Source organism: Melitaea cinxia, chromosome 30 (assembly GCF_905220565.1).
Source record: "Melitaea cinxia chromosome 30, ilMelCinx1.1, whole genome shotgun sequence".
Classification (NCBI taxonomy): domain Eukaryota; kingdom Metazoa; phylum Arthropoda; class Insecta; order Lepidoptera; family Nymphalidae; genus Melitaea; species Melitaea cinxia.
Genome location: NC_059423.1, coordinates 1,293,802 through 1,320,942, shown reverse-complemented (window position 1 = coordinate 1,320,942; position 27,141 = coordinate 1,293,802). Strand labels below are relative to the sequence as shown.

Below are 27,141 nucleotides of genomic sequence, written 5' to 3'. Positions count from 1 at the left end.
TTGATAACCTCCTCCTTTTCTGAAGCGAGTTAAACAAAGATATGGGTAGGGTAGTATGAATTTTATTGCACAGCAACTATCAAGACTATTAGCAGTGCAGTATTTTTCCCACATCAAATATTAAAACTACATACCATACAAATAAATAATAACAAACAACGATCCACACGAACCACTCTAAACGTAATTATCAAACGTAAATTTTATGGCCATATACAATTTTGGTTTTTAGTAATTATGATAACATATACTTAATCAAAATCTTATATTATAAGGTCCAAACAGAACAACGCACTCTATATTTTCTTTACTCATGTAAGTTAAAAGGAATTAAATTTATACAAATGTCAAAAGTTGTATTCATGACATCTAGTGGCGTTACGAGAATGTCAAACGGTGTCATGTCAAAGAAATACTATGTCAATTGGTGTCATTAGTTCTGGCTAGAGTATGGATATTTCGATTATATACGAATTAATAAATAAGATTGAAATCGCCTGTTGTTAGCTTTGAGTGATGATAACTTATATATTATTCTTATCGTTGATTCGAATCATTTTAACGCACTGTATTTATGTGTGCGTTTAACTTGTTATATGAAATAACTTGTGAGTGACAGATACAAGTTGTTTCGGTTCTATTTTATAGATAATTGAAAAATAATTAGAATATGTCAAAAATAAAAATAATAAAATATCAAGTTTCACTTAATTAGCGCAAAAGAGCGCTAAACACACGTGTGTCTCGCACGACGTCTATCGTGACACTGACTCACACATCAAAACTCGCTATTCACAAGAACACACACACAAACGCGCTGACATGGTTTAAAACTTTTAAACTATTTATTGGTCTCAAAATCAACAAAACGATTAGCGTTTACAACTGTTACAACAATAAAAGAATGCCACTAGAAATAACTTATTTGCAAAGTTTTTTTTTTTTTTGACAAATTATAATATTTGCCAATAATTAATAAGCAATTTTTGCCAATATAGACATTTACATATTTCTTCTAATAACTAAATCTAATGATTTAGTTATTACATAATGATCTAGTTATACATATTATAAACGATTCTCGATATTGTATCTTTAGAAAGGTTACAACGTAGCAGACTTTTTTTAAAATTAATTAATAGCAAATATTACTTTTAAAATAATTATCAGAAAACTTTTAAAAAATAAAACAACAATTATAAATAACTTATAAAAACTTATTTTAATACGTTATACCGGTTATATAAATTATATAACTATATATGTCATATTAGTTATATAATGGTTATATAAAGTTATAACGTACCGATAGTCAACCGCTGTTTTGTGATTTCTGTTCGAATATTGCGGCCATGTCGCGAATGTTGTATGACGGTGATATTTTCTCTCTCCTGCGAATATTTTAATTACATATAAGTATATGTGCTTTCGATATATTATATTCTTTATAGCACTTTAAAAGAAAAGAAACAAGTAAAAATTATATTTATAAAGAAAGTTGGGAATGGCGAACTTATCTCTAAAAGAGATCTCTACCAGTCTAGTGATGAGAATTTCTGTTATCCCGGGCACAAAAGTGCAAGAGTGATTAATAATAATGATTATAACAATGACATACTTTATTTAATACAAATTTATTCATCGTAGCTCCATTAAAAATCGTACACAAAGTATTGAATCATTCAAAAGTATAATTATTATATTTATGTTGAATACTTAAATGAAACTTGGGAAGGTCTATGTCCAGCAGTGGACTGCAATAGGCTGAACTGACTGACTGACTGACTAACTGAATACTTCCGATATATTCAAACAACATAATTCTACTATTAACATTTGTGAAGCAAAACTTGAAATGAGATTTTATTAACTGTTACCAAGCTCTGAAACGGTGAGAAGTTTCTGCTATAAGTAGATGACAGCAGACCAGAGTTGACAGACACGAGTTGTAAATGATCAATTTGTTTATCAAACTTTACACCTTCCCATTTTGATACAATATTTGGTGTATCGGCATGGATATTGAGCTCTCGGCTTGGAGTGGGGATCGCTATGCAGGGGTTGCAAACAGTTCAGTATAAAAAATGTTGAAGTAAAATTAAAGGTCAGCGCTCAAAATCCATTTCGATACGCCACAAAAGTAAGAAAATTGTAAAACAATCACTCTAAGTCAAACTACAAAATATTGTTCTAAAGACTACAATTGCAATTAAGCTATTTTTTAACTATTTTAAATTAATGCAAGTTTTAAACAAGTTCGTTACACGAATTGTGACATTTATAAAAATAGGCTTAAAGATTCGTTTCAGAGTTACAGCGTTATTAAAACTCAGATGATAATGACTCGCATTGTTACTTATTAAATGGCGATTAATGCAAACAGTTTAAGAAAGCTATACATACCTTTCCAACCGGTTGCACTCGTTGGCCTCGCCATTCCTGGGCATATCTTCACTAGGACTTATCGGGGACGGTATTGTGTCTAGGTTGTTAGCGCTCCTAGCTAACGAAAATCGCATCCTCTGACCTAGGTCTACTGTATTCCTACGCTCAAACTTTGGTAAATCATCTTTTAATCGTTCACAGTCGGTCTTTTCGTCCTTTTTTAGTTTTATCCTAGTCAACTGTTCTGGATTACTTCTAAACGACTGGGAACTATATTTTTCTCGGAGGAAATTTCTCCGTTCTTCCTTGTATTTCTCTATTCTCTCTCTGCTTAACTTTTTTTCCGTATCGAAGCCTATTAGGTCCTTCAGTTCAGGTTTTTTTATATCGAACCTTTGTATTAAAGATAGTTTGTTCTCTGTTGTCGGGGTTATGCTTTCCAACTTTATCTCTTGTTCCTCCATGTTTAGGTTCAAGTCTGGTAAGTACTTAGACTGTCTCTTTGCATCCTTAACTTCCATGCTTCTCCGCCTATCCTTATCTGTACCAAACTCTTTTATAAACGCGTTTTCGTCTAGCGATCTCGCGTTTGAATTCTTAGTAAGCTTGTACGTTTTTGGCGATATCGGCGGAGGATTTTTCATTTCTTTCTTTCTAGTTTCGACTTTCTCGTCATTTTTTTCTAATGATGGATATTTGACTTCGGTTTTGTATTTATCAAATGTGAAGGGACCCTTTTGTTCTGTCGGACTTTCGAACCTAATTGCTAGTTCTCTTACGTTTAAATTTTTCGTCGCAATTATAGGTTTAATGACATTACCGTTTTCCCTCTCCAAAGATTCGTCTTCCTTCGTATCTAAGCTACTTATTTCTATTTTATCACAGATTTTTAGAGTATCAACGTTTATGTTCTCGTAATCGCGCTCTCTCGTTTCCGCAAACGCTACGTTCTCATATTCCGTCTCTTTCTCCGGTGTTTCTAGTATCATAGCGTTCACTTCCTCTATACTCTTTTTGAAGAATTTGACTTGACTGTACACATCGATGCCGTTGTCTACGGTCGATTCTGTTGGAGTTTCGAGTATGATTAGGTCGTGGTTATAATCTTCAGGTTGGCAGGCTTGTTGTGTTGGTAAGCTTGCGTCCGTTTGCGGAACACTTGCATCTTCGACTATAGACAGATTCTTTTCTAGATCTATATCTTCATACACCGAATCTCTTTCATTCGTAGGCGTTTCGTTACCTATAGGCTCATAATCTGGTGATTTAATGTTGACGGGAGACCTAAATGTTATACTAATTGTCGATTTAAGAGGACTCTTCAAAGGGCTACCAGGCGAACTTTTAGACGTACTAGATGATAGATTTATATAGTTAGGTCTTGTGAAATTATAGCACTCGTACAATTCGTCCTGCTTATAACTGACGTTAGAATAGCTCGAAGAACTTTCGTGCGATGACGTCATTACCTTCATGACGTCACCGTCCCTTTTATGCGAATTTTGGTCAGAGTTCGATGACGTTGACACAGCTGATAATCTATTTAGGTTCTGATAGCTTATTTCCGTCGAATGTAAGGGACTAGGGTCTAGACTGTCGTGCAGGTTGTGTTCCGAGTGATCTCGTGCCATATCTTTAACGTTCTCATAATCTGTGGCTTTTAGTTCGCATTTGAGACACTTCTTCTCATCACAGGTGTTACAATCGCTGCTTTTAATCGTAATGGTATGTTTATTATCGCTTATCTCTGAATCACTCTCCAAGGGATCGTAGACCGGTGTCGCTGGAGTAATCGGAGCCGAGTTCATTGTACTCGTAGTCAAATTACTGACCGACGAGTTTTCCGCTGGCCAGTCTATTTTAATAAGCGTCGAATGACCGTCTTTACCGTGCCACGTTAACCGGGTTACAGGCTTATCCGGGTCGTTTAATACCGGGTTGTGTAAGCCGCTGTAACGCGACGTGTTTTTCTGTTTCCTCGGCGAGTTTCGGTCTCTGCAAGTTATTGATTAGTTATGTGAGATTTAGTGATTTTAGTGGGCGTTTTGGAATGTTAGTTGATTTTTACCTGTATATTTTTTGATGTTTGTATAGTGTATTTGATTATCCTGGAAAAGTAATTTATTTCTATAGATTGATTGATTAATTCATTTTCGATAGATGATGATCTATAGATCTGATGATAAATGATTACTACTCTATTGTCATGTATTAATTAAACGAGGCTTTCTAATGTCAGATTCTTAGTAAAATATTGTAGAAAGCCTTTTAGATATTTCTATTACAATTCTGTTAACATCTCCTACCTTAACTATCGTAATAATTATGGGATAAAAGTTTTCAGGTGTGAGGGGAACAGGGTGTAAAGTTCCTCATCCACCATTGTGAAGGGAGGATCCTTCGGCCAGACGGGAGTTGTGTCTGGTGGGCTACTGTCCCGACGGTTGTCGTCGGGTTCTTGTATATATTGTTTTATCGCTCTAATAACTTTAATATCGCAATGTAAGATACGTCAAACATACGTCAGTACTTAGTTCGTATGTTGCGAGATAGATGTCGCTACAAAAGTTCTAATTTCAGAAAAGTAATTCTATCGATAGATTAATCGATAAATATAATTTGTAAAGTGTTTATATAAGTTATACATATTATTGTATACATTCTAAAACATACACAAACGAAAACGATTCACATAACAGCATTCAATGATAATTTTAGTATGAAATTGTGAATATTTTCGAGATATAGTCGATGAATACACTTATAACAAACAAAGCAACATTAAAACATGAGTGCATATAGAAATTATCACAATAATCACATCAATATTAGGTAATATTTGAAACGTTGTAAGGTTTTAAAAGTTCTAAATTATCACAATAGCAATTAAATATCCTCCCAGGCTCGAAAAGAGTATTAAAGCGGTCCCCATCAGGCTGCTAGGGTTGTTCAGTTGAAGCAAACGGGCCCCCAGCGCATTTTATATTAGGTCATGTATAGTTTGTCAGTTTGTAGATAATAATCATGTAAATAAAATATCTAATTAAAATAAGTCACTACTTCTAATATTATTGTACTATTGCTAGTTTAAGGCATTTTTAAATCCTAATACACTAAATTTTTATTTGATTTGAATTTGCGCTGTGTATATTCGTATAATAGAAACGAAAGGCGTTTAAGAAGAAATCAGAGAGAAGAGACTAGAAACAGTACGTAGAATTAATGGATTTTAACTTCTTGTCTATATAAAACTAAAAAAAAAAAAAAAAAACGAGTGTGCTTTAGACCACACGACTGAAGTAAGACTTCTTTAGCAATAGGCCTGCACTGTGTCTTAGATATACGAAACGTAACCGGCTGTGAGAGAAAGGGAGAAAGAAAACGCATGCTAGCACCTCTCTTTCTTGCTCCGTTCGCCTCGCCCGATCACACTTTTCGTAACGCCCTCGTCACGCATTCACCAGGTTACTACCCAAATCAAGCGTGCTTAAAGAAGTTTTACTTCAAAATAACTATTTTTAATTTCAAATTTTTCACAGTAAAAACATAAATACATGCAAATGCTTCCTATAGATATGTGATCACTTGTAAAATTACCTTAGTTTGACGTTTGTCAGCGATGTCTGAAAGTCTGACGTTGATGATAGGGGACTGTCACGGTCTTTGCATATTCTAAAAAAAAATATAGTCGGTGTTATTGATAAATTTAAAACTAGGTCTAATGAGATAGGGCAAAATCTGGAGCAGCCCGACCGGGGAAGCACCTCGACCTTACAGAAGATCACAGCTAAATAGTACTCCTTTCGAGCAGTGGCGCGTTCCTGTGTGAGTAAGGTGACCTGGGTTCCTTGGGAGGGATTTGGGGATGGGTCGGCAACGCGCTTGCGATGCTTCTGGTGTTGCAGGTGTCTATAGGCTACGGTAATCGCTTGCCATCAGGTGAGTTGTACGCTAGTTAAGGCGGTAATGGAGGGTAGTTCCATACCTCTTAGCGGGCTGTCGGTCCGTGACCGGGTCGGCGTCCCCGTCGATGTAGCCGAGTTGCGCTACTTGGGCTTCCAGACGTTCCAGAGCAGCTCGCTTTCTATGTTACAAATAAATGTTGTTTTTAATTTAAGTTTTACTGTCACTCGAAAATGTATACAGGTTTGAAGTTCAGCTTCAGGTGAGAGGTGGGAGGTGGGAGGTGAGAGGTGGGAGGTGAGAGGTGGGAGGTGAGAGGTGGGAGGTGAGAGGTGAGAGGTGAGAGGTAAGAGGTGACAGGTAAGAGGTGAGGGGTGAGAGGTGAGAGGTGAGAGGTAACAGGTAAGAGGTGAGAGGTGAGAGGTCACGGAGACTCACCTCTCGGCGAGGTCGCAGTCGAGGCGGCGCGGCGAGGGCGCGTTGGAGGGCGGCGCGGACTCGGGCGGGCTGGAGCACAGCGAGTCGTCCTGCAACAGGGCGGCGGGAGGGCATGAGCGCACGTGCTGTATAAGCCTCAATGTTTTGGTAGCACTAGTGACTAGTGGAAAACGTTGTTGTTGTTGTTTTGCGTGTATGAGTGCGTATGTACGAGCGAGCGTATTTGTGTGTGTGTTCGAGCAGCCGTGTGTGTGCATGAGTGAGTATATGAGTGTGTGTGTGGTGTGTGTTTGTGGTGCGTATGTGTCTGTGTGTGGGTGTGTGTGTGGTGTATGTATGTGTGTGGTGTGTGTGTGTGTTTGTGGTGTGTGTGTTTGTGGTATGTTTATGTGTGTGTGCTTGTGGTATGTTTATGTGTATGTGGTGTGTGTTTATGCGTGTGTGGTGTGTGTTTATGTGTGTAGTATGTGTGTTTAAGTGTGTGGTATGTGTGTGTGTGTGTGTGTGTGCGTGTGTGTGTGTGTGTGCGCGTGTGTGTGTGTGTGTGTGTGTGTGTGTGTGTGTGTGCGAGCGAGCGAACCTGCGCGGTGTGCGCGGCGGCCGCGGTGTCGTCCTCCTCGCTGAACATGTGTGTGTGTGTGTGTGTGTGTGTGTGTGTGTGTGTGTGTGTGTGTGTGTGTGTGTGTGCGAGCGAGCGAACCTGCGCGGTGTGCGCGGCGGCCGCGGTGTCGTCCTCCTCGCTGAACATGTGTGTGTGTGTGCGAGTGTGTATGTGCGTGTGTGTGCGCGAGCGAGCGAACCTGCGCGGTGTGCGCGGCGGCCGCGGTGTCGTCCTCCTCGCTGAACATGTGTGTGTGTGTGCGAGTGTGTATGTGCGTGTGTGTGCGCGAGCGAGCGAACCTGCGCGGTGTGCGCGGCGGCCGCGGTGTCGTCCTCCTCGCTGAACATGTGTGTGTGTGTGTGTGTGTGTGTGCGAGCGAGCGAACCTGCGCGGTGTGCGCGGCGGCCGCGGTGTCGTCCTCCTCGCTGAACATGTGTGTGTGTGTGTGTGTGTGTGCGCGAGCGAGCGAACCTGCGCGGTGTGCGCGGCGGCCGCGGTGTCGTCCTCCTCGCTGAACATGTGTGTGTGTGTGTGTGTGTGTGTGCGAGCGAGCGAACCTGCGCGGTGTGCGCGGCGGCCGCGGTGTCGTCCTCCTCGCTGAACATGTGTGTGTGTGTGCGAGTGTGTATGTGCGTGTGTGTGCGCGAGCGAGCGAACCTGCGCGGTGTGCGCGGCGGCCGCGGTGTCGTCCTCCTCGCTGAACATGTGTGTGTGTGTGTGTGTGTGTGTGCGAGCGAGCGAACCTGCGCGGTGTGCGCGGCGGCCGCGGTGTCGTCCTCCTCGCTGAACATGTGCCGGTGGCGCTCCTGCGGGGACAGGCGCAGGCGCATGCCCGCCAGCTCCGCCTGCCACGGCTCGAAGTACGAGTCGCACGACGCCGACCTGACACACGCCCGCGTATTCACTACTACTGAACTGCCACGCGCGTGGACCGACTAGTGAATCATATCCTATACCATTTTATTTATTTATTTTTTTCATTCCGTAGGAAGTATACAAAGAGTATCAGAGGCTTAAAAAAAATAGCCAAATAGTTCCAGTCTTTCTCTTAATGTTTCAATACTTAGCGATTCATTTTTATTTATGACTAGATGACCCAGTGACATTTTGTACAGGAAAGTTAAATTGTCGGTTTTAGTATATTTCGTTACTTATTATTTATATTTCTCACCGTTTAAACATTCCCTAAAAGGACGGTTTATGCAGGACTACCTTGCATAAACTGCTCTCAGAACAATATCTATAAAAGTGGTTGCCATCTCACCGGGTGTGGTGCTTCAGAGGCGCGACCGCCGTGCCCGCGAGCGGCGGCAAGGCGTCCGTCTCCGACGTCAGCGACTCGCACGACTTCGCCGGCCGCAGCGTTGTCGCACTAACTGGCACTTCCTTGAACAAAACATTACATGTTGTAGACGTATGTGTGACAGGCGATTTGAGCGATGTGCATTTGTAATATTATTTGACTATAGTAGTCACTATCACACTGCGAGTCATCTATCGTGTAGATTGTAGTGATGGGTATATCGATAGTCGACTATTTCCCGACTAGTCGATTAATGAGTCGATATTAAGTAGATTTTAAGTAGACGAGTCGATTATAACAATGAGTGAGCCAATGGTAGTAATAGTCGATTATAGCGATGAGTAAATCGATGGCTGTGGTATATGCCGTATATGAGTCGTTCGTAGCAATTAGTGGATGAATGTTGGTAATAGTTATACTTTCAACTCTGCGTTTTCCTGAACAGTGTCCTAGGCGACACAGTGTCTGTCTGACACTGACTAAATCAGCTGCAATAGACGGACTAAGGCCAATGAGTGATGAGTGAGTTGAGTTGGTAATAGATGAATTAATTGTAATGATGGACGAGTCGATAGTAGAAATAGACGAGTGTATTGTAATAGATGACTCGATTACCGTAGTCGTTGAGTCAATCGTAGCAACGGGGGAGTCAATAGTGGCAATAGATGAGTCAATAGTTGTAATAGATGAGTCAATAGTGGTAATAGATGAGTCGATAGTGGTAATAGATGAGTCGATAGTGGTGATAGATGAGTCAATGTTGGTGCTTAATGAGTCGATTGTAGCAATGAGCAAATCAATGGTGGTAATAGATGAGATGATAGTAGCAATGGGTGAAACAATGATGGTAGTAAATGAGACGATTGTAACAACAGGTAAGTCAATAGTAGAAAATTAGAAATAACAGATTTAATTGTACTAATAGATGACTCGATGGTCACAGTCGATGAGTCAATTTATTTATTTATTTTTCGTAAGGTAACAAAACACACAAATCAGAAAATCATAAAACCAGCAAGTTACATCAGTTGTTTGAAAGAAGTAAATAAACATATGAATACTTGATACATCTTAAGAAAAAGTTTTTGATGGTAGCCATGAGTTAGTCAGTAGTAATAGATCGCCTATGACTATTAAAAACGTCGGATGTGAAAAACAGCAACTTTCCAGGCTTACAGCTTATTTTAAACAGGATCATGAAATTTTAAAGTAATGCTGTCCAGGCTATTTATGTTTAATATTATTACTAGCCGGTATTTAATGTGTAAATTTGAGAAAAGTCACTTGTTACATTTTTAACGGGTTAAGACTAATAGGTACTGATTTGATATATGCATAAAACAAAAAAAATCTCTTCAGCTGATGACAGACTTGGTAATTTGGGAACGTTTTATGAAATAAACAAAAAAAAATGCAATTTTGCAGTTCCGACGATGTTAATAGTCACTAGCGAGATGATCAATGGTGGGTTAATGGTGGCAATGGGTTGTCCTGCGGTAAGAGCAGTCTCACCTGGGCGACAGGAGCGTGCGGAGCGCTGGGGGCCCGTTTGCTTCGACTGAACAAGCCTCGCCAGCCTGACGTCGAACGCTTCAATGCACGTTTCGAGCCTGGGAGAGGTATTTTCTTATAATTACGACACACTAACTTTTAAAACGATACACATTACGATTGAAAACAACATTTCGACACCAACAATTTATACTACGCCAACTCGAATTTCCGATAAGTTGGTTTTCTTAATGCAACTTGAATAAATGTGTTGTTTTTTTTTTTTTTTTTGTAATAATAAAAATTGTGAAATTGCAATGAATAAATTAACTATTAAAGATACCAAATTTCAAATAACTTTCTTGATGAATATAAAAGCTATCACGTTTTTCCCTTTTATAAGCCTCTATTGTAAAGTTCACTTTTATGAGTTAGCTTAGTATAAATTGCTGGTGTCGATTTATTGTGGTATCATTACGCAACGTGAGAAATACGATACGTTTGTCCGAAGCGCTACTACTTTTAAACTTGACATTATTTAAAAAAAAATGACTAAATTTTTGATTTTAATTTGAATATTTTTTTTTATTTGGATCTCGGCACGTTAATAATCGAACGATTCGTTAGCAAAACGAATCGTTTTTGTAATATAGAAACCGGAAAATGTCTCACCTGGTACTGGTAAATCTAATACTGTGTGATACTGCGGTAAGTTATTAGGTCCAGATCCCACCTGTAATGAAACGGAAATCACATACATTTTATTATATGATTATTTTTTTTATTGATCCTTCCGAGCCGGATCAAAAATTCAATATTATGGAAAACATTTTTGAAGTAAAACTTCTTTACGCTCGCTTGACTTGGGGAATAAGCTGGTGAATGCGTGACGAAAGCGTTACGAAAAGTGTGAGTTATAAGTTAAATAGAGCTAAAAAAAAATTTACTTCAGTCATGTGGTCTAAAGCACACTTGTTTTTTTATATGCTAAAGTGAGATAAGAATTGATAACCTGCGTAATCCAGTGGATGAAATATGTAGACTTAAATCTAAAGGTCTTCCAATTTACATCTGTCTTATCACTAAATACAGTCCGCCTGATGTCCAGAGCAGAAGCTTGGCCGGTTTTTTTTTTATGTCACTAGGTCGGCAAACAAGCGTACGACTCACCTGGTGGTAAGCGTTTACCGTAGCTTATAGACGCCTGCGACACCAGAAGCATCGCAAGCGCGTTGCCGACCCAATCCCCAATCCCCCCAGGAGCTCTGGTCACCTTACTCACCAACAGGAACACAATACTGCTTGAAAACAGTATTATTTTGCTGTGATCTTCTGTAAGGTCGAGGTACTACCCCAGTCGGGCTGCTCCATATTTTGAGCACGAAATTCCTGCTGTGCCCTACCTCAGATAAACGGTTACGATCTTTTTTTTTTTTTATCCAACCGGGTTTTCCCACCTGTAGGCTACTTACAGTCTATAATAGTTCATTAATAAGTACAAAGAAAACCCCTTCATGACCCTATACATAAGGTGTTTGACTCCTAACTGTGTTCTTTCAAATGGATAGTTAGGTGTTGAACACCTTGTATATAGCTATAGTATATAGTCTTTCCTTTTTAATTTCAGGTAGCAAATATTTTCACCCAGTAGAAGGTAGCTTTAGGTAGGTAGCTGGCTATGGGCTTCAATCTATTACAGTACAACATATACTACGACAAAAACTTCAGTATGTAGCGTATTAGCTTATTATAGCGTATTATATTATATTAGCGTATACACATATATCCTAAATGTAAGTATAAATTACGTGAGTAACATATTAAAAAAGTAGTCTTGCTAGAGCATTCTACATGGTTTGATTACCATCTCCCATTACAACCTATATAAGTACTCCCCCCCTCCCCTCCAAATTTTACTCAATAATGTATCTATAGCTCTATATCCCACCTTCCCCTTACAAAACTTAATTACCCCCACAAAACTTGACTACTTGATCATTTATCTATGAATCCTTACCGTTAGACAACTTACCTCGATGTACTTAGGTGGCACGTTTCCGGCGGGTCTTAGGGCGGGCGGTGCGGAGCGAGGGGGTGTTGGAGATGCGCACGCGCAGCGTCCACGACGCCTCGCTTCCTCTAGGCTGTGGGTGTTGACATAATCGTTAATCTCATTGTATTAATGTTAAACATATTGTATTGTTGTGGGCTCGATTTCCCGCATCTGGACACAAAGGTGGTTCGTCATGCGTGAAAAGAGGGCTGACTAGTTCAGCCAGCCCAGCTTCAGCAGCCAGTTCACAGGCTTCTCGGAGCGTCCTTGTTTCCCTAAGGAATGTTAAACATATGAAATGCAACTTGTCATCCATATAAGTAAATTTGATTTTTTTCCAAGTTTCAATAAATTTTAGGTAGGTTCGTATGGAGACTAAACTTAGGAAAATTTCGCTGGAAGTGAAAGTACGACAGGACAAGGATTATCTAGTGTTCAATAAATAATTGATAATATCGTTCGTATGTAGTAGAGCTCGCTCGTTTGGGACGGATATGTGTATTTTAATAAATATTGTTTTCCGGTCTAGTCGTCCCATCAAGCTTCGGAGAGCACGTTAAGCTGTCGATCCCGGTCGTTATCATAAACACATGATAGCGATCGTTACTCGTGGTAGAAGGTATATTGTCCAATCTAAAGAAGGGTCGTAGATGGAGAAAGGGGGGCGGGGGGTGGGTTATGCCCAGCAGTGGGATGTTACAGGCTGAATTAATCAATCAATACCTCAACAGCTTGGTGGGTGGATTTAGAGGCAGACTCTTCGGTCGCTTGCTGGTTTCCAGTCCTCTTAGTTCGATGTGTGAATCGTAACAATCCTGAAATATTAACAAAAAGAAAATGTAAATAAACACCTATAACAGTCAAAAGACAGAACTATTGTTATTTAAGCTCTTAAAACTTCTAATTAGTATAAATCGATTAATGAGATATTACCACATTTTTGAAGTAAAACTTCTTGCTTAATGCATGACGAGAGCGTTACGAAAAGTATGATCAAGGGAAGCTAACGGAGCATGACAGAGATGCGAGCACACATTTTTTTTCTCCCTTTCTCTCACAGCCAGTTTCTTTTCGTACATCTAAGACACAGTGCAGGCCTATTGTGCAGAAGTTTTACTTCAGTCGTGTGGTTGCACACTTGTTTCTTTGTAATCGGCAGGTATTTTGAGATCTGACCTTAAAAACTTAACTTCAACATTTTATGGATATAAAGGAATATATTCCTTTGAGTTTGTATATTTGTATAGTACCTTTTTTTATAGCAGTAGTAATATGTATTGTTTTATAAAAAGATTTTTGACACTCCATAATAGTCGCATATAAAAGAAATATTTAATTTTAATTGTATGTATAGGAATTGGTAAATAACTTTAAATGTCGTTTCTTTGTTTTTTCAGGTAGGTTAAGTTAAGGGTTTTTATCATTTATTTTTGTATCATAATGTATAAAGAAAAATGGTATAAAAAAATCTTTGTTTTTTCAGAGCAACACATTGTATAATTTTTTGATTCCAATTTTAAGTAATCAACGAATGTCTTATATGGATATAGATATATAATTTTAATTAGTAATAATCTATTGATAGTGTTACTTTTTAACCGTAAGTCGGTTAAAAAGTAAGGGAAAGGGAAAAAGGGAGGTTCTCATTTGACGGTATTATTTTTGGGTGTAACGATTTTGATGATTGTTTTTTAAAGAAGTCGGTTTATAATACCTGTTCTATCGAGCTGGGTCCGGAGTCAGCGCCCTGCTCCTGGGAGAACAACTCTTCAGCATAGCAGATCAGGAACTCTGTCACCACCGCCTGGAAGTCATTATTGTGTTAGACAAAAAAATCATGACTACGGATTGCATTGTTTATATCAAGTGGAATTTTTATGCAAAAACTTGAATGACGAATACTTTACAGAAAAAAAGCGTTGGATGGATGTATATCCTTTCCTACACGGTGAAAGAGGCCTATGCCTAGTAGTGGGATAGGTTGGGCGCCCACACGATGGCCGTGTTGTCGTATGTGTCGTGTCGAGTGTGTCGTACGAGTGTCAGTAGTGCGCACCTGCACGGCGACGCCCTGCAGCGCGTGCTGCGGCTCGGGCGAGCGCAGCAGGTTGGGCGCCCACACGATGGCCGTGTTGTCGTATGTGTCGTGTCGAGTGTGTCGTACGAGTGTCAGTAGTGCGCACCTGCACGGCGACGCCCTGCAGCGCGTGCTGCGGCTCGGGCGAGCGCAGCAGGTTGGGCGCCCACACGATGGCCGTGTTGTCGTATGTGTCGTGTCGAGTGTGTCGTACGAGTGTCAGTAGTGCGCACCTGCACGGCGACGCCCTGCAGCGCGTGCTGCGGCTCGGGCGAGCGCAGCAGGTTGGGCGCCCACACGATGGCCGTGTTGTCGTATGTGTCGTGTCGAGTGTGTCGTACGAGTGTCAGTAGTGCGCACCTGCACGGCGACGCCCTGCAGCGCGTGCTGCGGCTCGGGCGAGCGCAGCAGGTTGGGCGCCCACACGATGGCCGTGTTGTCGTATGTGTCGTGTCGAGTGTGTCGTACGAGTGTCAGTAGTGCGCACCTGCACGGCGACGCCCTGCAGCGCGTGCTGCGGCTCGGGCGAGCGCAGCAGGTTGGGCGCCCACACGATGGCCGTGTTGTCGTATGTGTCGTGTCGAGTGTGTCGTACGAGTGTCAGTAGTGCGCACCTGCACGGCGACGCCCTGCAGCGCGTGCTGCGGCTCGGGCGAGCGCAGCAGGTTGGGCGCCCACACGATGGCCGTGTTGTCGTATGTGTCGTGTCGAGTGTGTCGTACGAGTGTCAGTAGTGCGCACCTGCACGGCGACGCCCTGCAGCGCGTGCTGCGGCTCGGGCGAGCGCAGCAGGTTGGGCGCCCACACGATGGCCGTGTTGTCGTATGTGTCGTGTCGAGTGTGTCGTACGAGTGTCAGTAGTGCGCACCTGCACGGCGACGCCCTGCAGCGCGTGCTGCGGCTCGGGCGAGCGCAGCAGGTTGGGCGCCCACACGATGGCCGTGTTGTCGTATGTGTCGTGTCGAGTGTGTCGTACGAGTGTCAGTAGTGCGCACCTGCACGGCGACGCCCTGCAGCGCGTGCTGCGGCTCGGGCGAGCGCAGCAGGTTGGGCGCCCACACGATGGCCGTGTTGTCGTATGTGTCGTGTCGAGTGTGTCGTACGAGTGTCAGTAGTGCGCACCTGCACGGCGACGCCCTGCAGCGCGTGCTGCGGCTCGGGCGAGCGCAGCAGGTTGGGCGCCCACACGATGGCCGTGTTGTCGTATGTGTCGTGTCGAGTGTGTCGTACGAGTGTCAGTAGTGCGCACCTGCACGGCGACGCCCTGCAGCGCGTGCTGCGGCTCGGGCGAGCGCAGCAGGTTGGGCGCCCACACGATGGCCGTGTTGTCGTATGTGTCGTGTCGAGTGTGTCGTACGAGTGTCAGTAGTGCGCACCTGCACGGCGACGCCCTGCAGCGCGTGCTGCGGCTCGGGCGAGCGCAGCAGGTTGGGCGCCCACACGATGGCCGTGTTGTCGTATGTGTCGTGTCGAGTGTGTCGTACGAGTGTCAGTAGTGCGCACCTGCACGGCGACGCCCTGCAGCGCGTGCTGCGGCTCGGGCGAGCGCAGCAGGTTGGGCGCCCACACGATGGCCGTGTTGTCGTATGTGTCGTGTCGAGTGTGTCGTACGAGTGTCAGTAGTGCGCACCTGCACGGCGACGCCCTGCAGCGCGTGCTGCGGCTCGGGCGAGCGCAGCAGGTTGGGCGCCCACACGATGGCCATGTTGCGAGCCGTCATACCGGTGGACGCGCTCAGTAGGGACACGCGACGCAAGTGCCTCATCAGATACGCCAGTGTCCTATACATTATTACTATTATTACAACAGCGAACCATCGATTTAATGTACAGCTCATCTCAGCAGAAAACATCTTGCCGAACCCATGCTAGTTTTGACACTTCACATTAAAATATTTAAAATCAAACAAGGGAAAGTAGGCTTACTACGTGACCCGTTCAGGTTGGGGGGGGGGGTTTAAAATACGCTTAGTCACAGGGGTAGGGGTAGCTTAGCTAAGCTTTTCATCACGTACTCAATAATGTATAGAGAAATCTCACGCTTTTTCGAACTATATGGCGCGTTTTAAACTCACAAGTGGCAACACTAACGCACATATGTCAGGACGTCAGCTGATTCAAAACTGACGTATACCAAGCAATGAAGTATCATCAAAAAAATATTTAAACCATACTTCTGAATTACTACGTAAGAACTCGAGGGCGAGGAGGGGGTCTTATAAAATACTAGTAGTCACCCATGGGGAGGGTGGGGGGTTAAAAATTGTAAAAACGAGTCACGTTGTATGGGTACGTTCCCCAACGTGCTGATCGAGATCATGAACGACTGTCTTCAATTAAAAAGAAATGAATACAGATAATGTATGGTTTACAAGTTTGCTAAGAGATGTCGCTAATAGTAGCATCTATATTTTGATATTAACAATAATTTAAAATTAGATGGAAAGTTTGAAAAATATAAATATTATCAGTTACCTGTAGTGAGGCGGCGGTAGCTTCACAACTGTATCTCTCATTGCCTTCAGACGCATTTCCTCAGGCACTTGTACTGCTCTGACAAAACTCTCGTACAGCTGGTAAGTGCATAGCGGGTTTGGGAGCTCACTGCAACAAATACGTCGAGCTTAGCAATGGGAATACGTTATGAAATTGAAACAATTAAATTTTCTGTCAGAATTGTTAAACATCAATATAATATAATCCTTGAATGGAATGTATTATAATTTAGACTAGACGTGCCCGAGACTTCGTCCGCGTGGAATTTAACAAAAAAAGTTGTTCAGTTTGCAGGGTTATAAAATAAATAAATTTCTAAAAATAAAATTAGCTTAAGTTACTCCTTATTTCAACAGCTATCTGCCAGCGAAAGACTCGTCAAAATCGGTTCAGCCGTTTTAGAGTTTACTCGGAACAAACAGACAGACAAAAATTGGACAATCCAATTTTATTTATTTGTATTGAGTATAGATATAAATTTAACATTACGACGTGTCATAGTATCGCTTATCGTGGGGTCGCGTGTCGCACTCACTGGAAGCAAATCTTTAACAGGCTGGCGAGTGCATGAGGTTCCGTCTGCAGTGGTGAGTGAGGTCTACGTGCCGTAGTGTCTAGTGTCGCAGTATCATTTGTCGCACTCACCGGAAGTACATCTTGAGCAGGCTGGCGAGCGCGTGCGGGTCTCTCTGTAGCGGTTGGGTGAGGTCTACGTGGACCCCTGCATCGAAGGCGGCCCGCAGACGTTGAGTTAGTGCGGCCCCGCCCGACAGTCGGTACACTCCGTCTACAGCGCCTCGACGTTCAATGCCGCTAGCGCACTCCACCAGTACCTGTGGGACTGGGGAGATAGGTCGCATTAGGCAAAATTATAACCATAACACCACAGTCGACCAACGCCAAGTAGATGGGTTTTCCATCCATGGGTTTTTCAAAGGCGCGAGTGATCATATCATGTACTAGTGGAACTGACTAGAATGAAACCAGGCTCATCCTCTTCATATTTTTTCCCAGTATATATATATATATATATATATATATATATATATATATATATATATATATATATATATATATATATATATATATATAAAATTTAATTTGGGCAAACAGTAATTGCTACATAACAATTTTCACATAAAAACTATACTACAATTGAGCTTAAATGTGCAACATTTTAAGTTGTCACAACATGCACAAAAAAGAGATGTAACACTAGTATTATTAAAAACGTTATATCTACAAATTAAAATACAGATGTAATATAATTAGTATAGTATAGAAAGTGTTCAAGGAAACTCAATATTTGACTGTTTAATGTGTCTTGTCCGAGAAAACCATTCGAAATTTTCGATAAGGGTCCAGGTAAGAGGCAGATAATTGTTGCTACTTCGCTGGAAAATGGATACCATTACACAAGGTACTCAATTCAACTGTCTTTTTACACGTGTGTTACCTCTTCGCTGTTTACTTCGTGTACCGATTTTAATGATTCTTTATTTATTGGAAAGTCAGTGCTTGTATTCCCATTTTGAGCCAGGTTTAACAACTACTTTTTTTATATAAAAATGTCTGAAGTCGGTTTTTTTTTTGTTTGAGGACAACAATTATTTCAACGAACCCTCATGGCCACAATTCAAGAGATGCTCTCCAAGGTCACACCCAAACACCCTCTCCCTCAAGATGCCCTGCTGCTTGAGACTCCGCCTCGATGGTCTGGACAGTATGAAACTCCTGAACAACGATATCAGCTTCCCGTGTTTCCTGAGCACCGGTTTTATTGGGGCTACGGCTACCGACCTGAAATATGAAATTATTATTATTAGAGATTTACATAAATTAAAAATGAGAAAGCACTATCTATGTCTTTTTCTACAGCCAGTATTGATAAAAATTAAATAATAATAATAATACCTAATAATAATAATTTTATTTTATTAAGACTTACAGTCCACTTGTTAGTAACATTAGTAACTTACAACTACGTTAGTACACTTAAATTAAAAATTAAAATTAACAATTTACCAATTCACTTGCTTAACCTTTCTTGCCTCACCACTACGCCAACAAAGTGCTGAAGCATAGGCTCAGCAAGCTTAGCACTGAACATTTTCAGAATTTTGTTAGAACTGAGCCGCATTCTGTTTAATAGAGAGGCGGTCCGTTTCCTCAAGATTGCGAAAAAGGAGTCAGTATTCGCTTCAGTAAACATTGCAGACGCACTACAGAAGCGTCTCAGTCCCAACAAAATCCTAAAACCATTGTTATATTGCACTCTAAGTGCGTCCAGCGATTTTTTACTATACCTGGTCCACAGGGCACACGTATAAAAAGTTTGACAATATGCTTTAAACAATGTTATTTTAGCATCGTTGCTACAGCGAGCAAACCTGTGGGCCAGCATATTACATCTGGCGGCAAGTGCCCTTCGTTCACGTTCTATGTCAGCATGGTCCCTGAGATCCTCGGAAATGTAATGACCTAGATATTTAAAAAGTTTTACCCGTCTTAGTTGAACATCGTTTAGTTTTAACACTGACTCGTAGTCAATTACCCCTCCGCGGACCACAAAAACCATGTACTCACTTTTATTAACATTGTACGTCAGGCCATGTTTTACCGCGTATTCTTCACAAATTTTTAATAGCGTCCTAATAGAGCCAGCCGACGGACCCAGCAGCACCATGTCATCTGCGTAACTAAGATTATTTAGGCAAATTCCATCAATCCAGCATCCGACACGTCTGCTGCTGAGTCCCACAATTAGCTCATTTACATACAAATTGAAAAGCTTAGGTGAGGTTATACCCCCCTGCCTCACCCCGCAATCCAACCGATAAGTATCTGATAAGGTTTCGCCCCACTTCACATAGTTTTCTTGGTTTAAATACCAAAATTTTAGCAACGAAATCAGTTCGGATTGTATACCTGCCTCGCGGAGTTTCCTCCATAATATGTCGTACGCTACTAGATCGAAGGCTTTCGAAAGGTCTAAAAAACAGGCATACACCGGTGTCTTTCTGCTTGTGTAGTATTGGGCAGTCTGCTTTAAACACAAAATGGCACTTTCCGTTGAAAGATTGGGCACAAACCCAAACTGCGCGTCGTGTATATTTAAATATCGATCCAAATTTTGGTCTATCAGACTGTCCAACACCTTAGCAAGTACTGTAGCTAGAGATATTGGCCTGTAATTATTTTTATCAGAAATATCTCCGGTCTTATTCTTAACTAAGGGGACCACCACTGTTTTCATCATATCAGCTGGTAAGTAAGAATGTGTTATACATAATGAAAAGAACATTGCTAGCACACTATAAAGGTGGTTCCCCGCATGCTTAAGATGCTCGATGCTGAGCCCGTCATGACCCGGAGACCTACCTCTGTTCATTTCCTTAATAACAGCTTCTACCTGCTTAGCAGAAAAACTCATAGGTATACTCGTAACGGTCTCAGCATCGATCACCCGTGACGGAGGTCCCAGAGGCGATGTCACTTTAAAATGATTTTTAAACAAGTTGGCAATCCCCCTTGGCTCACTACAGCCCCCTATGCTCGTGGGGCGACCTATTTTTACATTTAACTTGTTCGTTTCTCTCCAGAATTTAGCAAAGTCATGTGACGACCTGTGTGAAGCGATTATGTCCATTTTAACTTGATCTTCATGTTGTTGGCACCATCTTAGTCTACTTTTAAAAACCTTACGACTCTCACGCATGTCGTCCCAAACTCCGCCATACCCTGGTTTGTTATGGAGCAACCAGGTCCGAAATTTAAGACGCGCATCTTCATATGCTGTACGCACATATTTATTCCACCCAGTAACCCGTTTCTTATTAAAATTCTGGTCCTTGTACGTTAATTCAGCAGCACCGCTAAGAATATTGACTACCCGGCTATACAGATCATCTAGTGTGCGCCTATGAGTGACATCATGACACATCCCACCCGCACACAAGGTTAATGAGACCGGAAAATCGATATGCCTTAGCTGCTCATGGCATATGTCATGATATCGCCCAGTCTGCGCCTCAGATCTAGATTGCCACAGGATTTTATTGCATTTATTTATTATATTAAAAAAAGATATTTTGAAGTTTAGGTAAAAGAGTTTAGTGAGTAGGTATTATATACACTGGGTTTCAGGATACACTGTATGAGTAGTGAGCATTTCTCTTCGCTGGAGCAGAAGTTACTAAGTGTAGCCATAAATGACCAGGTGCAGTGGTCAGTCACTAGGGGTAGCAGTTAGTAACTAGATGAAGTGGTAAGTACTAGGTAAGGTGGTTAGTGACTAGGTGTAGCAATTAGTGACTAGATGAGGTGGTAAGTACAAGATGGGGTGGTCAGTGACTAGGTTTAGCAGTTAGTGACTAGGTGGTTAGCGCTGTAGTCAGCGACGTGTACGTGTATTATATTGCTAGAAACATACCCAACGATGGGCGGAGGCTGTGTCATGTGTCTCGGGACCTTATCACCGATAACGGCGACACAATGGTGTGGGAAAAAACCCACACGGAAGCCTCGTTTCCCACGCCACCACGTGGACTCCTGGGGCCCTGTACAGAACACAACTGACATCTTTACTATTATTATACAAACATGAAAGGAAATGAAGTTGAGGAATTCGTTTCTGTGTAAACATTTCAATTTCACGAACTAATACTTCTAATAGTAATAGAATGCTTCGTATTACATTTTAACTTTCTCTACATAATATGATGGATATCGGAGACTGCAGCCTATAACATCAGGAGGCCTGTCAACATCAGGAGCATTTCAAGCATGTTGCCGAACCTTCCCCCCAAACCCCCGCAGTAGCTCTGGCTACCTTACCCATTACAAGAACACAACACTGCTTGAAAGCAGTGATATTTAGCTGTGATCTTCTGTAAGATCGAGGTTCTTCCCCTGTTGGGCTGCTCCAGACTTTGAGCAGGATATTGTTGAGACCTCAATAAAAAATTGTTACACTAATTCAACTCTGAATGTAACTCATTCTGTTTATAATACCTCACTTCTGGGATAATATCGTACTTAACAGAAGAGACAGTATGTAATAGATACCTGGCATGTCAATTATTGATATCATATCGCCGACTTCGAAGCTAATCTCGTCGCGGGCCTGTAACAATATTATTAAATTTATCGATATATATATATATATATATATATATATATATATATATGCTCTAGAAATTATTTTTGTGCGGAGTTTAGGAAAATTTTAGGAAAACATACAACTTACAATATTTCAAATTATAAGCATAATTTAAAGTTAGTTCATTAAACATTTTTTTTACTAAAAAGGCGGACCTGACGCTTGATGGTAAGGTATCATGAGGCAGAACCGATGTTACGGATATCATAGCTTATGAATGTCTGCAAAACCAGGAGAGCATTGCAATCGCGTTGTCGACCCAACCATAATCCCCCCAGGAGCTCTGGTCACCTTACTCACCACAGGATCACGACACTGCTTAAGAGCAGAGTTATTTAGCTGTGATCTTCTGTAAGGTCAGGGTGCTTGCCTAGTCGGGCTACCCCAGATTTTGAGCCAGATACTTTATGAGTAAAACATATGTATAGTCTTAAATTTAGGTAAACCCACAAAAGTCATATTATCAGTTAAAACAATACCTGAGACACATATTTCCTGACTGAATATGCAGCGGCCACAGCTGGTGTGTTGATCGAACTCGAGTCCTCGTTGGACACCAGTAGCTTATGACCTGTTTATTAATAATTTATTAGTGTCCACTAATATTATAAAGCAGAAGTGTTTGTTTAAACGCGCTAATCAAAGGATCGACTGGCTCGAATTGAAAAATTATTTTTGTTGTGGACATCACATTTATCTAGAAAGGCTATAGGCTACATTTTTAAATGGCTCTCGGGATGGATAATGGCATTTGTATAAATATTCCTTTCCAGTTCCATATAATTATGACCTTGTGGGTCTCCCCACCGTGCCTCGGAGAACACGCTAAGCCGTCGGTCCCTATTGTCATCATAAATACCTGATAGCGATCGTTACTCATATTATATCCGCCAACCCGCACTGAAACAGTGTGGTGAATTAAGCTCGATCCTTCTCCTACATGAGAAATAGCAGCAGTAGCAGTGGAATATTACAGGCTGAATCAATTTAATATAAACACATGGTCTTCTGTTCCTAAGGTAGACAAATTTTCGCCGGTGTTTTAGATAAGAACTGACTGATACACTATTTTGTATATGTAATAATTGTGCTTGGTACGGGAATCTAAACAACGAGCTCAGAACAGAAACCAGGGTCACTGCCAACTGCTCCAACGGTACAATCAAAGTGACATTAATATACATACGGACTAAAAACAAAGTTTTACGTAATTCAAGATGGCGAGACGTCGTTAATCATTAAAAAAAAGATTATGGCAGCTATGGTGTAGTTTCATTGCTTGATCAACCCTCTGTTCTCGCCCTCTATAGCTATCGATATATAATATCAAATCTCACCCTTATTATCCATTTGCAACCAATTCAATGCTGGCCCGCAATTGATGGAGTCGTCAGCAATGATGGAGAAGTGGTGAACGTAGTCTGCTATAAGCTGTTTGTAATCTTCTTCATCTTGGAGCAGTTCAGGAGTCATTGCTTCTTTCAAATTGGGTAAGCCGGACACTTTTCTGTCATATATACACCTGTAATTTAAAAAGAAGATCATCAAAATAGGTACAGCAATTATGTAAATCAACAGCGCTGGCTTGTGGCTGTTGCGGTGACGATTGCGAGGTCGATTTCCGCACGTGGCATATTTTTGTATTGGTCTTAAAGATTGGCTTGATCTGAGCACTTGTGTAGTTTTTGTTTCAGACCCTGGACAGAGGACCAAATCCAAGTGGAGGCCAATTATATGCCGTAACATACACCTCGAAAGTGCTTTTGAGGCCTTCATAAAAAGTAAATATGCTTCTAAGTATGTGATAACACTATTGTCATCAAAAAACCTTATTACATACTACAAAAAGTAATTAATTTCAAAATTAATATCAGCACAAATATTACAATCCCTCACACCTGTGCAACATATCGTCAAGATGTAGGAAGTTATCCTTATTCCTAGTCAGCGTCCACTCCCTGACGTTGCTGGCCTCCGTCCAGCTGGTACTGAGGTTCCTGGACTCCACTGTGTCATCATCGTCGTTTATGTGGGAACGTACTTTGAGGCAGACCCAGCCTGGAAACAAAAAATGACTATCACTATCTCTAAACAACATTACATAGATATATATATATATATATATATATTTTTTTTTTTTTATTTCAAACAAAAAAAATAGTTGACTAATTTACATCAGCATGATCAACGTGGTACTCCCACGCTGCTCCAATGCGGGTTGGCGGATATATTCCCTACTATGAGTAACGATCGCTATCAGGTGTACATGATAACAAGCGGGACCGACGACTTAACGTGCTCTCTGAGGCACGGTGAGGACCCACAAGGACTGTACAAACACCCAGACCACGGCAAACACCTGTATGGCCAATACAAATGTTTGTCATGTACGGGGATCGAACCCGCAACCGCACGCGCAACAGCTACAATCCGTGGCTAAGACCGATGCGCCAACGCGGTGTCATCAGATCTCGCTTAAACTTAAATGAAAAAATAAAAAATCTTTATCAGTACACCCAGAAAAAAGTTATGACGTAACACATAAAGTAGACAGTTGAACTGAGAACCTCATCTTTTTCTCTTAGTCAGTTAGAAAAAAGCAATAACCTTCGGAAGGCGTGTCCGCAGCGGAATCACAGGGCACCAGTTCGACTCGTAAACCTCCCAGCGATACTCTCTCATAATGGAAATGAGCGCATTCCTCTAGCTTTGGAAATCTGCACGGAGGCGGAGGCGACTGGAAAGATACAAATAATATAATAAGTATTTTGTTAGTAATGAAATTAACTTCATAATAATTTCTAAAGTTTGCATAGAAATAAACCTAGGTACATTATCCGCTAACACACTAAATTATTACTGGACACGTATGCATCACTCCCATACACAAAATCTTATAACACATCACAAATATAAAATTATATTTATTTTATTTCACACACAAAAAAAGAAGATACATTTTAGAACGATTAGATACAAAAACAAATAATGTATGCAAATGCGGCCTTATTGCTTATAGCGATCTCTTCACAACCTTTTTTTATAATACAAAAACTAAAATAATGACATACAACAATCTTGTACTTTAACTACATTTCAACATAAATTCTTTTATAATATCAATTATTTATAACTTAATACAAAAAAAAAAAAACAAACGCAACTCATAGTCACCTTTTCCAATCACATAACCTTACAAACTGAAATTAGCATACAACATACATACATAAAATACCAATGAACAAACATAACACAAAATTTCCCAGACACAGTAACATAAATTCCAAACAAATTGCTTTAACAAAAACATCACTTCCAAGCACTACCATAATTTGTTTAAAATCACAAACCAAGCACATTCACAACTTCCCAAGCACAGTAACGTAAATCCCAAACACATTGTCTTGACCAAGACATCACTTCCAAGCACACAATAAATTATTTAAAACCACAAACACATAATTCCTAAGCGCAATCAAAACCTCCCTCCCACATTTATTTTCTCACCGTATCATCGATGTCGAAGGCCGATGAGGCGCTCGGCGCCGACTGGCTCATCGCTGACGTCTGAGACATGGGAGTGACTGACAGCGCACTGAGCGACATCGAACCTGCAATGTGAGGATTAAATATTTTAATAACTGGCCAAGAAACACCGTCCTAGACGTGACATGGACCAACAGGTGCACTAAACCAAACTACAACATATTTTAAGTTAGACCTAGGTTTGTAACTGTAAATCAATTCACTTCAGCCTATCGCAATCTGCACTGCTGGACATAGGCCTCCACAAGTTCGTGCCAAAAATGGCGTGAGCTCATGTGTGTTGCCCATAGTCACCACGCTGGGCGGCTTTGTCGCACCGTCTTCGGCCTGTGTATTGGCCTGTGTGTGTGTTGGATGGTTATCCTGCCATCGGTCGGCTTTATAAGTTCCAAGGTGATAATGGAACTGTGTTATCCCTTAGTCGCCTCTTACGGCACTCACGGGAAGAAAGGGAGTGGCTATATTCTTTACCGCCGTAAGCACACAGCAGTAACTGTAAATGATGCATTCGATTTCGTGTGACAGTTTATCCGTGATGCTGGAAGATAAAGGCAAAAACTCTAAAAATGCTTGTTTTTGCTTTTACTGCTCACATAAAGATAAATAATAACTTCCTCCTTAATATCACTCATATGCAGATATTAGTTACTTATAATCTCATTGTTTGTATATGCATTTTGTCCAAAGTAATAAAGATAAGTACATTACCCGGCGTTTCTCGCTTGCATTCTGTTTCACTTGAAGTTCTCGCCTGACTTCTGGAATCTGAACTGAAACGCACCGTTCTGGAATTTAAATACAGTATTTTATAACGATATGTACTATTACATTGTACTTGAATATTTATAGTAAGGTGTAAGGACATTTTTTTAAATAGTTGTATAAAATTATCGTGTCACAATGAGTCACTCATTTAAACTTATAGTAATATACACAGTCCGCAGTGGAGCAGCGTGGTGGATTGAACCCTGACCCTCCCGAGGCCTCTTACCTCCATGTAGGAACATGGATAAAGAGGCCTAGCAGCGGGATGTTAGACTGAATGAAATCAAAAAACATTGAAGTCGGTATTTGTTGAGACAATTTTACAACGGAACCTAGCTCAAGTTATCTGCCAGTGAGTGGCACGTTACCTGTGGAAAGTGGCACGCGACGAGCAGTGCGGATCCTTGTCGGGCTCGGCGAACGCACGTGTCGCCAGCGAATGGCACGACATCACTGAGCCGTGGGGGGAACCCTGGAAGGGGAGCACAGTTCTGTACATTTATACGTACACACATACATAGCATCGTGTATATTTATATATTATTATTATTATTATTACTATATTTATAAGTTATTTGAATGGTAATTGCTGTTTTTGCTTTGTTTCAAGATTTCATTTGTCGTTGTTTTAAATTATTCATGAAACAAATATGTATAATACTGGATAATTTTTATTGCATATTCTGTTACCAATAATAATAGTATTATGAGATCAAGTAGCCCAGTAGTATGAGATCAATCAGCGCACCAAAATATTAATAAAATTCAAAATAAAAAATTACTTCACTCATCTAGGTAGTGATGAGCAAAGCAAGACCAAGACCAAGATTTGGTCAGTCTTGGTCTTGGCCTTAGTTTTGCTTTTTCCCAAGACCAAGACTGCAAGACCAAGGCAGATTTTGCTCATCACCACAACTAGGCTT

The 27,141-nt window shown here is 41.2% G+C and overlaps 1 protein-coding gene across 1 annotated transcript; it reads right to left on the bottom strand.

Moving 5' to 3' along the window:
• Nucleotides 1–1,312: 1,312 nt before the first annotated feature.
• On the bottom strand, nucleotides 1,313–26,669 carry LOC123668300 (GTPase-activating protein CdGAPr). The gene is made up of 27 exons (XM_045602060.1): nucleotides 26,587–26,669; nucleotides 26,162–26,238; nucleotides 25,415–25,518; nucleotides 24,515–24,644; nucleotides 23,916–23,965; nucleotides 23,806–23,861; nucleotides 23,245–23,429; nucleotides 22,387–22,478; nucleotides 21,814–21,871; nucleotides 21,179–21,305; nucleotides 18,368–18,546; nucleotides 17,392–17,587; nucleotides 16,726–16,854; nucleotides 15,882–16,032; nucleotides 13,889–13,978; nucleotides 12,898–12,989; nucleotides 12,154–12,265; nucleotides 10,794–10,854; nucleotides 10,158–10,240; nucleotides 8,592–8,713; nucleotides 8,071–8,209; nucleotides 6,727–6,815; nucleotides 6,371–6,469; nucleotides 5,983–6,057; nucleotides 3,310–4,380; nucleotides 2,446–3,249; nucleotides 1,313–1,391 (listed from the first exon to the last, which is right to left on the bottom strand). Exons 1-27 carry the CDS (start codon nucleotides 26,667–26,669, stop codon nucleotides 1,313–1,315), a joined length of 4,533 nt encoding a protein of 1,510 aa, XP_045458016.1.
• Between the last annotated feature and the right edge of the window lie 472 nt (nucleotides 26,670–27,141).

Bases quoted from the DNA above. Each gene is read 5' to 3' on its own strand.
- LOC123668300 (XM_045602060.1), bottom strand. From the start codon at position 26,669: ATGTCGTGCCATTCGCTGGCGACACGTGCGTTCGCCGAGCCCGACAAG. The intron at 17,588-18,367 runs GTTCGTTGAAAT...CTATCTCCCCAG, and splicing joins CTTGAATTGTGGCCATGAGG to TCCCACAGGTACTGGTGGAG. The intron at 6,470-6,726 runs GTGAGTCTCCGT...TTTGTAACATAG, and splicing joins GACTGCGACCTCGCCGAGAG to AAAGCGAGCTGCTCTGGAAC.